This window comes from Protobothrops mucrosquamatus, unplaced genomic scaffold (assembly GCF_001527695.2).
Source record: "Protobothrops mucrosquamatus isolate PMUCROS unplaced genomic scaffold, P.Mucros_1.0 scaffold3471, whole genome shotgun sequence".
Classification (NCBI taxonomy): Eukaryota; Metazoa; Chordata; class Lepidosauria; order Squamata; family Viperidae; genus Protobothrops; species Protobothrops mucrosquamatus.
Window position 1 is genome coordinate 58,808 of NW_015389446.1, and position 16,427 is coordinate 75,234.

The window sequence follows — 16,427 nt, forward strand, 5'->3', positions numbered from 1 at the left end:
TTTATAAAATCATATATGGCCATTTTTTACTATGTGATGCCGAGATATATGATTTTATAAACAATGAATTTTCTATAAAGTTCCCATTCCTTTAATTTCATAGTTCTACCTAAAAAATTAAGATCAAGTGCTGGACATCTTCCCTCTTGTACCTCTCTTATGGTTTAAAGAGTAAGCTCTGCCTCAGACCATCAAATATAAGACTGGTGGCCTATAAATTTATTAAATAAACAGAAATACTACAATGTACAATATAAGAAAGTATATTGCCAATAGGAAAATACTAAAAATTCTTAATCTTGTAAGCTGCTGTAAGGCCACGTAAATTTCTGCAACTGCGAGAATTAAAAGGGGCTCCAAGATACATGAAAGAATAATTAACTAAAAAAGAGCCAATTTCTTAAATCTTTGTTTTATTGACCGAGTCCCTCTAAATCAGACAAAATCCTATGACGTTTCAAAACTCATGATGATAAAATTACACAAGTGCCTATATTTATTTCCTCTTTTGATATTTGCCTATACCCCTTACTTCAATATGCTGATTTTTTTTTTTTAAAGCAAATGAACTTTATACAGTGTTTTGTTTCCTCCGCTTGAATTTGCAATTCTGGGCTTGGATAGAATTTTTTCTCACATATAATTAACATAATTTAAAATGGGGCGCAGGGTGGGTGGGAAATCAACCGCTTTTGTACTGCTTTTCACTTTCACCGTGTAAGGAAACACACATATAATCACTATGAGAAGTTTCATCTTCCTGTACTGGAGGGTAAAAACTGAGACAGAAAAAGTGACATGTTCCTGACATAGGAAGGAGGAGACAAAAAGCAGCAACTAATCCCAAGGACCCCCAACCCCAACCCCTGCCCTCTTCAGCTTTAAGATCTCCGTAGGGCAACTCAGTGAGAGTAGCTGAGGTTTTTGTCAGGGACTGTTCACATCCATGCTTTGCATCTTCCCTTCTAGGGCAAAATCTCCACCAGCTGATTTCTTTTTGCCTCCTTCATGCTGTTTCTTTTGCTTCTTAGACAGTTCTTGATCTATAGGTGCAGGTTTCACAAATTTTATCATGTCCTTTAGACCTAGACAGAATAAAGAGTACATTAAATACTGATGGACAAACATGTCCAAAATGGATGATCACCAAGCATCTTTCTTTCAGATCAGTATTTTCCCTTTCACACCACCCAAACCACAATATATAAAACTATTTCAAGTAGTTACTTTACCACCTAATACCAGCTGTTGAATAGTATAAAAGGTCAGGTGCAGCATCCAAGCTCACCCTTCTCTTTCCTAGCAAGTGTTACAAGTAGCTGAAAGGGAGAAAAACCCTTAAGGCAGTGTTTCTCAACCTTGACAATTTTAAGGCATGTGGACTTCAACTCTCAGAATTCCACAACCAGCAATGCTGGCTGTGGAATTCTGGGAGTTGAAGTCCACATGCCTTAAAATTGTCAAGGTTGAGAAACACTGCCTTAAGTGAAGCTTTCCTTCTCAGGCTTTCTTGGACACCTTCTAGTGTGTTATTGACTTCCTTGGCTGCAAAATTAATACTAACAACTACAGCACAACGTCTAAAATATTCTGGTTCAGGAAACCTAGGAAAAAAATGGATCTTTCTTAGTTTAATGTAATAAAGAAACAACAGTTCAGGTCAGCCTCCCATAACTTACTGGCATCAGACATGTTGGGATTAATATTCTCAAGGATCACTCTTAAACAAGTAGTTCTCGGCTTATGATCACGGTGCAGCCCAAAATTTCTGTTGCAGAGACATTTGTTAAGTGAGTTTTGCCCCATTTTACCTTTCTTGCCACAGCTGTCAGGTGAATCACTGCAGTGGTTAAGTTAGTAACTCAGCTGTTAAATGAATCTGGCTTCCCCATTGACTTTGCTTGTCAGAAAAATCACAAAAGGTGGACCATAGGACTGTGGGATACTGCCACCCTCATAAATTTTGAGTCATTTGCCAAACATCTGGATTTTGATCACATGACTACGGGGATGTCACAATAGTCATAAATGTGAAAAACGGTGATAAATCACTTCTTTTCAGTGCCATTGTAACTTTGAACAGTCATTAGTCGAACTGTTGTTAAGTCGAGGACTACCTGTAGTACCAATTTAGCAGAAGAGCAGTGCACAAGTTTCACGGAATATAATTCCCTGCTCTAAGGTCAGAGTTATGAGTTTTCAAAGGGAGACCCGAATTTGAAAGGAAAATAGGCATTCAGGCAACAAAAGCAACGTTACAGAGGCTAAAAAGGAGATAGGACGGGAGAATGAGCCTTGTTACCCAGTGGCATGAAATCCTTTAATTTGTCTGGTATAATGATTCCTTCCTCCGTCTGGTAGTTCTCCAGAATAGCACATATAGCTCTTGTTGTAGCACACATGGTGGCATTAAGCATATGTACAAATTCCACCTGTGAAAATAAAACTTGCTAAGTTTCATACATCTCCCAAGAAGCAAACATATTTTTCCAGAGACCTTACTTAATCTCCAGGATTTAGCTGTGATTTAAATAACTGCCCGCTATTTTTAAAATAAATTTATACTTAATTTTACACATTAAATCCAAATTTAAAAGATAAAAGAAAATAGTACTTTAAAATATAAAATATAGTAGTACAGAGAAAACATTGCCATTAAGAATATCTGGCTAGCAGACCATTCTGCAAAGAATTTTATTTACAAATGCCAAAGCTCTGTGTACACATATATGTGCTTTCATTCATTCATTCTAAACTTTATCGTAATATCAAAAACCAATGATAATCCAATGTTTTTTAAAATCTACAAATCCCAGTTTCTATCATCTTTAAAATATTGAATGATAATATTTTTATTTTTCCAAGTTAGCAATTCGACGGTTTATGTACAGCTTACCATTAGTTTGGTAAGCTAGATGACAAAACTGGCCAATAGCCCACATTCAAATTGGACATGCATCTGTACATTTATTTCAGCCTTTCTAGATCATCTCGACCACAAGAATTTCAAATGATTATATTTGAAGCAGCTGCCCTTAAATGCTGAATGAAAAAACATCATGCTATGGCAAAATTGCAGATTTTCTATAAAGAATAAACATGTAAGCAGCTCCAGGAGAACCTTTTTGATTGTAACACTAAAAAGTTACCGACAACTGTATAATGCTTCCAAAGTGCTTGAATAACACAACATACTTTATCCATCATCTTTTTGGTTTGGCCATAGCGTATCCGTAACCGACGTGCTTGGTAATCAGTGCAGTTTGAACAAGAAACAAGCTCACGGAAGGCTCCAGAACCTGGGAACCATGCTTCCAGATCCAGTTTCTTACTGGCAGCATGATTTAAGGAACCTATAATAGCAGGAGGCAGCATTTAGTGTAGTATTAGGAGAAGTAATATTAGGCAAGAATCTCTTGGTCCTCTAAAAATGAAAATGTTAAGATGGCCGAGGATTTTCTTAAACACTTCGAGAAATTAATTTCTCACTTTGGAAAATTAATACTGATACACAACTACATATTTGAGAAGTCATAAAGCTTCTAATTTTATTAAATGTTAATGATGAAATGTTGTGCATATATATTATGGAATCATCTCCCACAACTAGAAATTATTCTGAGAGAGAAGTACCTGAGACAATATTCACAATGTGATAAGGGATGCCCAGTGACTGGTAGAACTCTTCAGCAATGGAAATCATCTCATCAAACATTTCCCAAGATTTATTATCATGCGGTGACGCATAGACAAACTGCTCAATCTAAAAAAAAAAAGGTGGGAAATCAAACTATAAAATATTGAGACTCAGATTTTGTTCTGAGAGAACAGCTGTCAGTATATTATGAATATGAGGACTTATGAAAGTTAACTCATTTGAATGTTATGGAATCTGAAACTGCCCTTAGTGTTAATGAATTGACATTTAATGACATTATATATAAGCATATTTAAATCAGCAATTTCTGTAACAAAAAATATGCTGCCCAAGAAAATATACCTTAACAAGCCACTCTAAAATTATTACCATTAAGCATGCCATTTAACTGAAATAAACTACCTTGCAAATATTATGATTAACAAACTCATACACAGAATCTGAAACACAAAATGCATTCTGTTTCATTCTTATTAAAATTGTTTTATTCTATTAAAAAGCTTTGAGTTATATGTTCATCCCTCATATATTTTCCAAAGACACAGGCTCCTACCTGCCACTGAATTAAAGAAGCATTTTCATTTCTTATTATAACATTGAATCCTGTGCAGACTGAGTACAAAGACAGAAATCTCTGAGCATAGCTACAATTAAGAGGAACTGATGGAATTTTTTAATTAGACTTCTGCTCCAGTCTGTAAGTATGGGTCTCTAGGCAGGTTTGTCAAGTTAACTATTAAACATTCAAAATGTGTGCCATAAAAACAGAATGCAATCAATCAATCTGGATTAAAGGTGGTAGCTATTGTTCTGGGGAATTAGCAACCAGTGCAGCTTGTAAAGCAGAGATGTTAAATGGGCATACCAAGGCATACCCATTACTGCCCGCTCTGCTGCATTCTGGACCATTTGAAAATTCAAGGGAAGCCCCGTGTATACCGCACTGCAGTAGTCAAACTGTGACGTGACCAGAGCAACTGGCAATCTGAAGGCATTCCGATCTAGGAAAGAGTGCAACTGGTGTACCAGATTAAGTTGGCCAAATACCTTCCTAGCCACAACTGCCACCTGCCTATTGAGCAACTTTGAGTCCAGGAAGACTCCCAAATTGTGCACCATCCTTGAATGGGGAAGAGCAATCCCATCCAAGGTCAAATCCCCAGATTTGGGTGGTCCAATCACATGAACGTATAGAAAATAATTTGGAAGCAAATAGGTTAAGAAATGTAACTGACCCAAGATCTTTACTGTAAGCACATGATATATTTGGATATCAGGATGCCATAATAGGGAACTAAGTATTCTGAGCTGAGGAAATAGGACCTCTTGTTAAGTAAACATATCGAAGTCAAAGGAAATATGCAATCTACCTGTTAAGTGGTCCCTCAGAACTCAACATACCATCATTTTCCACTATTAATCTTAAATAAAGGAGAACAGAAATAAGTTTCTGGTCCGTTCCATAATAATCTAAATAAGCTCTGATGATACTGAGCATAGCTTAGAAAGGCACAGAATTGGGGGTGGGGGTGGGTGGGGCTAAATAACTGTTTTTAGGTTGGTTGAAGATCAGCAACATAATCTATTTTGACATTTAAGGCTGACTGAATTCTATATGTACAGAAATATTCAGCGGTGTTACTTGTATCCAATAATTAGGAACGACTCTTTTACCAAACCTTTCTTTTCAAAATATGTTCTTAAAACACAATTTTGACTTTGCCTTGTTGGTCTTGGAAACAGTAGTGAATGCATAAAGAGCAATCTGTACATTCTGGCTTTTCAAATTTTACCAACTTTTATAAAGTGAAGGCAGCCGCAAGGAAAAACTGCATATATTTTTTCACACCCTTCCCCCAAAACTAGATGGCATTACCTTTTCAAACTGATGTACTCGGAAAATGCCTCTGGTATCACGACCGTGAGAGCCTACTTCCTGGCGGAAGCAAGTAGAAAGCCCAGCATATTTGATGGGTAGATCTTCCGGTTTCAGCCATTCATCCCTGTGCAATGCTGCAATTGGCTGTTCAGATGTAGCAATTAGGTATTTTTCATCAACGGTATTATCATCACTCTTCTCACTGCCTTTTCCCAGGACCTAGGAAGAACTTTGGAAATCAGAAAACTGCAATAGCACGCTGTTATATCCACAGACTTCCTACTTCAGATGAATGCAAGTTTAAATTAACTCAAGTATGTGCATTACAAATATATTTACACATTTAAAATATTGTTATTAAGCTCATTAGTATCTAGACATGGGCCATCTCTTTCTGTTTATTTTTAAACTTCTATTTATAGGAGGAACATTTCTTTTCCAACAGGAGGGTAAACATTTGAATTAAAAGTGATATACAGCTAATTATCCTATTGAAAGTTTTACCAGAATATGTGAAAAATTCCCATGACTCCATGGATAGTCTAATCACCCACTGAGATAGCAACAAAAAGATAGTCTAGAACAGGCATGTCAAACTCGTGATGTCATGTGACGTATCGTGACTTTTTCCCTTATTGCTGGCAATGGGGGGGGGGCGCAGTTTCAGCATGATGCATCCGGCCCGTAGGCCGGCAGTTTGACATGCCTGATCTAGAAGCTCACAGCCAGTGCTATTGAAATAGTACCGTTTTTCTCACATCTTACCTTGTACAGCTCTTCATCAAACTGACTTAGCTGGGCCACTTCCTGCATTACTTCTTTTCTCATGAAGAAGGGTGTATAGACAGGGGTGTATCCCTTGCTAAGCAGTGTCTGCAAAGCATACTGAATGAGGGCCTGCTCTAGAAAAACCAAAGGTCCCTACAACGAAATGGAAACAGATTAACACCATGCTTTAAAAAGGCCTCAGGACCCTATACTCAGGTTATCTTCTACAATTAAGTAGAAGACCTATTTATAGAAGCTTCATTCATCCAAGTTTACTTTAAATGCACGTGGGGATCATATTCACTCTCCCACCCTGAGATACTGTAGCTGAAGCGTAACTCCTCAAAGTCACAGCCAGGTGAGAGCTTTTAAGAGTTATATTAGCAAAAGCTGGAAGGAATTAGGCTTCCCACCTTTTATGAAGATGATAATCATTACCTTAAGGAAGTATCCTCTACTTCCAGCTACAACAGCTCCTTTTTCTCCCTCGTAGCCATCCACCATGACAACCAGATCCACGTGAGAGTACTTCTTCCTTTCAGTGCAGTCTCCCCAAACTCTCTCTTCTTTATTATCCACATCCTACCCATTTGATAAAAAGGACACTTTGTGTGACTGAATTAACCAAGAAAAGGCATATCTGTCCAAACAAAAACCTACTAGACGTTTAGTTTATTCACAACGCAACTTTGACTTCCATTTAATTGCACCCTAGCATTTAATAAACTGGCCAGAAGCCTTTTTGCAATACACAGTTCTCTGCCTATGTGTATTGTGGTGAATGCTTCAAGGACTATCAAGAGATGACAGATATTAGAATTTGGTCTAATATGAAAAGATGATGGGTACTCTGGGAAGTAAAAATTACATTCAATGATTCCTCTGTACTGGAGAATTCCTTATAAAGGAATTCCTTGTTGCTAATTTAGTCTCGTAAAAAGTACTATTTTGCAATCCAAGTGATTACTTACAATCTGATAATAACTACTAAAAATTCTAATGATGACCGATCCAACAGTTTATTATTTTAAAACTGGTGTTGCTAGACACTGGTTCTGCTGGCCATTCAACTACCTTCTGCTCACCCTTAAATTTACTTACCAGCTGCTATTGGACTACAGAGCACAGGAAGAGGGACCAGTCTATCAGCTCTTTTGACTACTAATAAGAACTTTATCACTTTCAACAACGGACGCCAGTGTGAACTTCATTCCATCTTTCTTATACTTTCTGGATCACGTTTTAGATTGTGAGGTCAATGGACCGCACTGCCTTATCTTTACTTGACGTGTGGGCTACCCTGGGTGCTTATTTTTGCCTGAAGAGCAGAGTAAAATGGTCTAAATAAACAAAATGGAGTTGATCTTATGCCAGCCACACAGTTTGATTCCCATTTATATTCCAAATAAGAATATGATTTAGCACATAGTTGGTACTTTTATATTTGTGGCTTTTTTCTTTGAAGAATGATATTATAATGCAAACCATATTAAATTCTCATTCTCCTCACCAGGGATTAGTCATGCCCATACTACTGCTGTGCAAAAACCCCCTCAAATTAGATTCTCAAGATTGTTTCAAACTGACCATAACCAATCACAATGTACGTTTGCATGCAGGGCATGAAAATTGCTCCCACCTCATCATTGCTGATTGGCACAGAGGGATGAAGAAGATTTCCAATTTCTCTGAGATTTTCAAAGCGCTCTGCTTCCAGTTTCAAGCGTTCTTCATCACATTTCAGGACTGCTTCATCAATCAGGAGACGGATTTTCTTGATTTGGCTAACTTGAAGACTCTGAAGCACAAGAGAATGGCTGGGTGGGTCAGCATATCATAATGAGAGAAGATTTTAAAAAGAGGATTTTAAGAGGGCAGGGCTGTAACTGTATGTTCATCATATTTTAGCTTAAAGTTTATCATACCAAACATGAGGTTAAGAAAGGGGCTTGGCTTATATGAGGAAAATGTGATTAAAGGCTAATTTTGACATACTTTGAATAGTAATAATAACATGACAATACAAGAGCTAATTGGTAAAATTACTAATCCAAGAATGAGAAAGATCAGTAGTAAGATGCAGTAGCATGGATGCGTTCAGGAATACAGATAGGAAAGGCTTCTTCCAGAAGTCCCTTATTTTATTTTCCACCTTCCCTGTCTTAATATGTCTTATGAATGGAACCACGTTGGTGTATAAGCCATGGTAGATGGCTTAGCATATCATTCAAGCTCAGTAAATTGTTTATTTACTATCAAAAGTAAGCCAAAGGTTAGCATAATATGTGAATCAAAATAATATAGTTCAGCTCACAGTGCAAGAGAAATGGAAGAATACACCTAAAAAAATACTGAACTGTATTTTAAAGACAAGCAAATAGCACAATAATGGAAATAAATTCAAGAATACATGAAGAACAGAAATCCATCAAGTTAAACAAACATCCCTCTCCAAATTTAAATCATATAATGTATCACTTTCTCAAATACAATGCATGCATTGAAAGTCACTGAATAACGGAATAAGAAATGAACTTACTGTTAAGATGTCTATTGTGAGTTCGTCAAGATTTTGTGCATGATCTGGTATGTTGTCACTGTTACCCACAGGTTCTTTCTTCTGTAAATAAAAATGTTAATTAAAAAAAAAACAGGTCAGCAAGAAAAAATAATAGAAAAGATTATAGCTTTCAAGGCACCTCTGAATTACATTTCTAGATTTCCAGAAAAAAAATAGTTACCAAGACAAAGTATGAGCTGAACAATTATAAACTAGGCATTATATTTCATGAGGAAAAGGCAATATGCCTATTGTCTAAATATATAAAACCCCAAGAAAAGAAAAATCCAAAGACTTTAAAATGGTTGTTTGTCCTTACCCCCTCTCACATTTCCATATTGCTTACATATTTCTCAGAAAAATATAGATGGGTTTATTTCAAACTTTTCAGGCCTTCGTATCTCAATTCTTACTAAATTACTTCACTTTTGCAAATTCTGCAGATTTGACAACTCTTAAAGCCTAACGAAAGCATCTAGCATTATTTGCTGTAAACTCAATGGCTCTCATCTCTGCATTTATCAATAAATGAAGGGAAGACAACCAATTCTTTTAAAAAAGGCATTTCTAAGAATTAAGAATTTGTCAGTGCTAAGCATTGTTCCCACTCATCTTTCTTTGTAAAATGGACTTCAAATGGTACCCAAATCATTCATACCAGATAAAATGAAGCAGTTCATCAAATAGTTTGTTTCAGTTTGGGAAGAGGGGGGGGGGAATCACTGTTTTTATTATTCGGAAAAATCACACTGAATTCCACTCAGCTGCTTCGGTATATTCATTTTCAAATGTTTAGTGTATGTCATGATCACAATTCATGTGTGCCACTTTCCCCCACTGTTAGTTCATATACCACCTGCTAAGCTTAAATGTCTCTACTAATCAAATAGTAGGAAATCTTTATTGGATTACCTAAGATTCTTCCCTGAGGACATATTATATCACTGCAAAGAGTCAGAGTTGTATTACCACACAAACATTGTTCTTTTCAGGGCCCTGTCTCTATGCATCAAGAGAGAAGGAACAACTATTCCTTCCCCTTAGGACATGGAGAAAGGGATCCATTCAGGAGAGGACCGCTAGTCATCAGCAGGTAAAATGAAAAGCTTCACAAACTGCATTCATCTGATGGGGGTTTCCAATCCATCCTTTACAATTGCTTAGCAAGTTAATCACATAATAATGTATAAAAGGTTGGATAAAGTAAACAAAACCAGAGCATGGAACTTCAATTTATTATGATTCTGTTCAATGAGGTAATATTTTTTTTTGCTTTTAATAGAATGTACTGCACCTTCATTTTTTCTCCTATAGTTTTGCTGCACAAGTTCTTCAGTTTGTTCAGGTTGTCTGCTCGGAATCTGCCTAGAAGAAATGCACCAAAAATTTTACAAAACCTGACATTTAAAGGACAAACTTTCCAATGCAATGCTAAGTCCACCTTTGTATTACTATTAGTGGCAATTAAGTACATTCATCAAACAGATGGAGAAAAATACTGCAAAAATATTAGAAAATTATATTTTCTAATAGAAGTGAAAAGCTCCTTCTGAACATAAAGTAAACAATACAGATAGTGGATGTACAACAGTTCATTTAATGATCATTCAAAGTTACAATGGCACTGAAATAAATCGACTTATCACACTTTTGACTGTTGTAGCATCCCCATAGTCACATGATTTATATTTGGATGTTTGACAACCAGGGTGGATAATAATCAATTTAAAAAAAAAATCAAAAAATTGGATTTTTGTTATTTAAATCAGATTTTTTATTTTTATCATATTTATTTTAATAAAATGCTTTTGGAGTAAAAAATCTATCTTAATATAGTTTTCTATTTAAGATACATTAATAATTTAGTTTATTCAGCATGAAATGGAGCTTAGTTATGTAGCATGAGGCTGTATATACTGCAATATTTACATTTTTTGTTAACCCATTCAATGAATCCAAGCTCTGCAAGCTGAGATAACATGCACTGCATTGATGCATTCACACAATTTCACAGTAACCATGAGATAAATCATAAAACAGAGTTCAGGAATATTACTTTATCCCATTGTTTTCAAATCTATATACACTACAAACTGTATGATTGTTTGAAGAGAAATGCACCTGTACCAGGCTCTAAGTGTTTTAATTAAATAAAAGAATTTGAGTAGTTCTCCAACTATGTGTGATTAACCTATTAACCTAAAATTGCTTCTGATATCACTGTTTTACTAACCTGACAGCTTATTATTCTAAATAGGAAACCTTCATTTTGTTTGCAAATAATAATATTAAAGGTTCTAACTACCAGCAAGAACAAGTCCTTACATTTAAAGAGCACCTGTCATTTCAGATCCATTATGGCAGCGCCTGTTAGCGGGCATCCACTCACCTACTGCCCGCCACATCCCTCACCTTGTTGTGTCACTGCCGCATCACCAGCCGTCCCATTAAAGTGAGTGGGACTGTCGGTGAGTCAACAGCGGGTCAGAGGAGGAGCCGCTGCGGGACAGAGATGACAGTTGCTCTTTAAAAATTATGATTTAAATTGACTTGATTTAAATCAAATCCACCCTATTGACAACTGTTTCGTATTTATGACAGTTGCAGTGTCCCGGGATCATGTGATCATCTTTTGTGACCTTCTGACTAGCAAAGTCAATGGGGAAGCCAAATTCATTTAACAACCGTGTTACTAATTTAACTGCAGTGATTCACTTAACAAATGTGGCGAGAAAAGTCATACAATTGAGCAAAACTCACTTAACAAATTTCTCATTTAGCAATATAAATTCTCAGATCAATTGTGGTCGTAAGTCGAGGATTACCTGTACTAATTACTAAAAAAAACATATTGGCTTTTGCCTCACTTGCATCTCTTTTGCACATGCTTAGACATAAGACTGATAAAAGCCACTAAAAGACTGGTAGTTAAACCTTACTTGCGAATCGACTACTATTTCTATTATGTGACTGTGGTATCTAGATTGAAGGATCCCAGATGTGCTGTGTGGCACATATACATCTCCCCTCCAACATCTTNATAAGCCGAGGGGGGCATTTTTCAGCCCCAAAAATGGGCTGAAAAACTCGGCTTATACTCGAGTATAAACGGTAATTGCACACTAGCATTTAATAAACTGGCCAGAATCCTTTCTGCATTACACAGTTCTCTGTCTATGTGCATTGTGGTGAATGCTTCAAGGACTATCAAGAGATGACAGATATTAGAATTTGGTCTAATATGAAAAGACAATGGGTACTCTGGGAAGTAAAAATTACATTCAATGATTCCTCTGTACTGGAGAATTCCTTATAAAGGAATTCCTTGTTGCTAATTTAGTCTCATAAAAAGTACTATTTTGCAATCCAAGTGATTACTTACAATCTGATAATAACTACTAAAAATTCTAATGATGACCGATCCAACAGTTTATTATATTAAAACTGGTCTTGGTAGACACTGGTTCTGCTGGCCATTCAACTACCTTCTGCTCACCCTTAAATTTACTTACCAGCTGCTATTGGGCTACAGAACACAGGAAGAGGGACCAATCTATCAGCTCTTTTGACTACTAAGAATATCACTTTCAACAACGGACGCCAGTGTGAACTTCATTCCATCTTTCTTATACTTTCTGGATCACGTTTTAGATTGTGAGGTCAATGGACCACACTGCCTTATCTTTACTTGACCTGTGGGCTACCCTGGGTGCTTATTTTTGCCTGAAGAGCAGAGTAAAATGGTCTAAATAAACAAAATGGAGTTGATCTTATGCCAGCCACAGTTTGCTTCCCATTTATATTCCAAATAAGAATATGATTTAGCACATAGTTGGTACTTTTATATTTGTGGCTTTTTTCTTTGAAGAATGATATTATAATGCAAACCATATTAAATTCTCATTCTCCTCACCAGGGATTAGTCATGCCCATACTACTGCTGTGCAAAAAACCCCTCAAATTAGATTCTCAAGATTGTTTCAAACTGACCATAACCAATCACAATGTACGTTTGCATGCAGGGCATGAAAATTGCTCCCACCTCATCATTGCTGATTGGCACAGAGGGATGAAGAAGATTTCCAATTTCTCTGAGATTTTCAAAGCGCTCTGCTTCCAGTTTCAAGCGTTCTTCATCACATTTCAGGACTGCTTCATCAATCAGGAGACGGATTTTCTTGATTTGGCTAACTTGAAGACTCTGAAGCACAAGAGAATGGCTGGGTGGGTCAGCATATCATAATGAGAGAAGATTTTAAAAAGAGGGTTTTAAGAGGGCAGGGCTGTAACTGTATGTTCATCATATTTTAGCTGAAAGTGTATCATACCAAACATGACGTTAAGAAAGGGGCTTGGCTTATATGAGGAAAATGTGATTAAAGGCTAATTTTGACATACTTTGAATAGTAATAATAACACGACAATACAAGAGCTAATTGGTAAAATTACTAATCCAAGAATGAGAAAGATCAGTAGTAAGATGCAGTAGCATGGATGCGTTCAGGAATACAGATAGGAAAGGCTTCTTCCAGAAGTTCCTTATTTTATTTTCCACCTTCCCTGTCAGCTCAGTAAATTGTTTATTTACTATCAAAAAAGTAAGCCAAGGTTAGCATAATATGTGAATCAAAATAATATAGTTCAGCTCACAGTGCAAGAGAAATGGAAGAATACACCTAAAAAAATACTGAACTGTATTTAAAGACAAGCAAATAGCACAATAATGGAAATAAATTCAAGAATACATGAAGAACAGAAGTTATACAAACATCCCTCTCCAAGTTTAAATCATATAATATATCACTTTCTCAAATACAATGCATGCATTGAAAGTCACTGAATAACGGAATAAGAAATGAACTTACTGTTAAGATGTCTATTGTGAGTTCATCAAGATTTTGTGCATGATCTGGTATGTTGTCACTGTTACCCACAGGTTCTTTCTTCTGTAAATAAAAATGTTAATGAAAAAAAAACAGGTCAGCAAAGAAAAAAATAATAGAAAAGATTATAGCTTTCAAGGTCCCTCTGAATTCCATTTCTAGATTTCCAGAAAAAAATAGTTACCAAGACAAAGTATGAGCTGAACAATTATAAACTAGGCATTATATTTCATGAGGAAAAGGCAATATGCCTATTGTCTAAATATATAAAACCCTAAGAAAAGAAAAATCCAAAGACTTTAAAATGGTTGTTTGTCCTTACCCCCTCTCACATTTCCATATTGCTTACATATTTCTCAGAAAAATATAGATGGGTTTATTTCAAACTTTTCAGGCCTTCGTATCTCAATTCTTACTAAATTACTTCACTTTTGCAAATTCTGCAGATTTGACAACTCTTAAAGCCTAACGAAAGCATCTAGCATTATTTGCTGTAAACTCAATGGCTCTCATCTCTGCATTTATCAATAAATGAAGGGAAGACAACCAATTCTTTTTAAAAAGGCATTTCTAAGAATTAAGAATTTGTCAGTGCTAAGCATTGTTCCCACTCATCTTTCTTTGTAAAATGGACTTCAAATGGTACCCAAATCATTCATACCAGATAAAATGAAGCAGTTCACCAAGTAGTTTCTGTTTCAGTTTGGGAAGAGGGGGGGGGGGATCACTGTTTTTATTATTCGGAAAAATCACACTGAATTCCACTCAGCTGCTTCGGTATATTCATTTTCAAATGTTTAGTGTATGTCATGATCACAATTCAAGCGTGCCACTTTCCCCCACTGTTAGTTCATATACCACCTGCTAAGCTTAAATGTCTCTGCTAATCAAATAGTAGGAAATCTTTATTGGATTACCTAAGATTCTACCCTGAGGACATATTATATCACTGCAAAGAGTCAGAGTTGTATTACCACACAAACATTGTTCTTTTCAGGGCCCTTGTCTCTATGCATCAAGAGAGAAGGAACAACTATTCCTTCCCCTTAGGACATGGAGAAAGGGATCCATTCAGGAGAGGACCGCTAGTCATCAGCAGGTAAAATGAAAAGCTTCACAGACTGCATTCATCTGATGGGGGTTTCCAATCCATCCTTTACAATTGCTTAGCAAGTTAATCACATAATAATGTATAAAAGGTTGGATAAAGTAAACAAAACCAGAGCATGGAACTTCAATTTATTATGATTCTGTTCAATGAGGTAATATTTTTTTTTGCTTTTAATAGAATGTACTGCACCTTCATTTTTTCTCCTATAGTTTTGCTGCACAAGTTCTTCAGTTTGTTCAGGTTGTCTGCTCGGAATCTGCCTAGAAGAAATGCACCAAAAATTTTACAAAACCTGACATTTAAAGGACAAACTTTCCAATGCAATGCTAAGTCCACCTTTGTATTACTATTAGTGGCAATTAAGTACATTTATCAAACAGATGGAGAAAAATACTGCAGAAATATTAGAAAATTATATTTTCTAATAGAAGTGAAAAGCTCCTTCTGCACATAAAGTAAACAATACAGATAGTGGATGTACACCCTCACCTTGTTCATTTAATGATCATTCAAAGTTACAATGGCACTGAAATAAATCAACTTATCACACTTTTGACTGTTGTAGCATCCCCATAGTCACATGATTTATATTTGGATGTTTGACAACCAGGGTGGATAATAATCAATTTTTAAAAAATCAAAAAATTGGATTTTTTTTTTATTTAAATCAGTTTTTTTTATTTTTATCATATTTATTTTAATAAAATGCTTTTGGAATAAAAAATCTATCTTAATATAGTTTTCTATTTAAGATACATTAATAATTTAGTTTATTCAGCATGAAATGGAGCTTAGTTATGTAGCATGAGGCTGTATATTCTGCAATATTTACATTTTTTGTTAACCCATTCAATGAATCCAAGCTCTGCAAGCTGAGATAACATGCACTGCATTGATGCATTCACACAATTTCACAGTAACCATGAGATAAATCATAAAACAGAGTTCAGGAATATTACTTTATCCCATTGTTTTCAAATCTATATACACTACAAACTGTATGATTGTTTGAAGAGAAATGCACCTGTACCAGGCTCTAAGTGTATTAATTAAATAAAAGAATTTGAGTAGTTCTCCAACTATGTGTGATTAACCTATTAACCTAAAATCGCTTCTGATATTGCTGTTTTACTAACCTGACAGCTTATTATTCTAAATAGGAAACCTTCATTTTGTTTGCAAATAATAATATTAAAGGTTCTAACTACCAGCAAGAACAAAGTCCTTACATTTTTATGAGCACCTGTCATTTCAGATCCATCATGGCAGCGCCTGTTAGCGGGCATCCACTCACCTGCTGCCCGCCACATCCCTCATCTTGTTGTGTCACTGCCGCATCACCAGCCGTCCCATTAAAGTGAGTGGGACTGTCGGTGAGTCAACAGCGGGTCAGAGGAGGAGCCACTGCGGGACAGAGATGACAGTTGCTCTTTAAAAATTATGATTTAAATTGAGTTGATTTAAATCAAGCCTTTTTACTAGTGATTTAAATCATGATTTAAATCATGATTTAAATTGACTTGATTTAAATCAAATCCACCCTATTGACAACTGTTTCGTATTTATGA

The 16,427-nt window shown here is 35.9% G+C and overlaps 1 protein-coding gene across 1 annotated transcript; it reads right to left on the minus strand.

Annotated features, from left to right (window-relative positions):
• Positions 1-393: 393 nt before the first annotated feature.
• On the minus strand, positions 394-16,176 carry SARS (seryl-tRNA synthetase). Its single transcript, XM_015827061.2, has 14 exons — positions 16,154-16,176; positions 15,044-15,119; positions 13,731-13,811; positions 12,856-13,066; positions 10,160-10,230; positions 8,845-8,925; positions 7,945-8,103; positions 6,744-6,887; positions 6,303-6,458; positions 5,535-5,756; positions 3,634-3,763; positions 3,196-3,353; positions 2,303-2,432; positions 394-1,085 (listed from the first exon to the last, which is right to left on the minus strand). The coding sequence occupies exons 1-14, from the start codon at positions 16,174-16,176 to the stop codon at positions 928-930; spliced, it is 1,800 nt and encodes a 599-aa protein (XP_015682547.2). The 3' UTR covers positions 394-927.
• Between the last annotated feature and the right edge of the window lie 251 nt (positions 16,177-16,427).

Coding starts and splice junctions, on each gene's coding strand:
- SARS (XM_015827061.2), bottom strand. CDS start 16,176: ATGAGGGATGTGGCGGGCAGCAG. Junction 10,231..12,855: donor GTACATTGTGATTGGTTATG/GTCAGTTTGAAA, acceptor CATTTCTTCTAG/GCAGATTCCGAGCAGACAAC. Junction 2,433..3,195: donor CCAAAAAGATGATGGATAAA/GTATGTTGTGTT, acceptor TTATTTTCACAG/GTGGAATTTGTACATATGCT.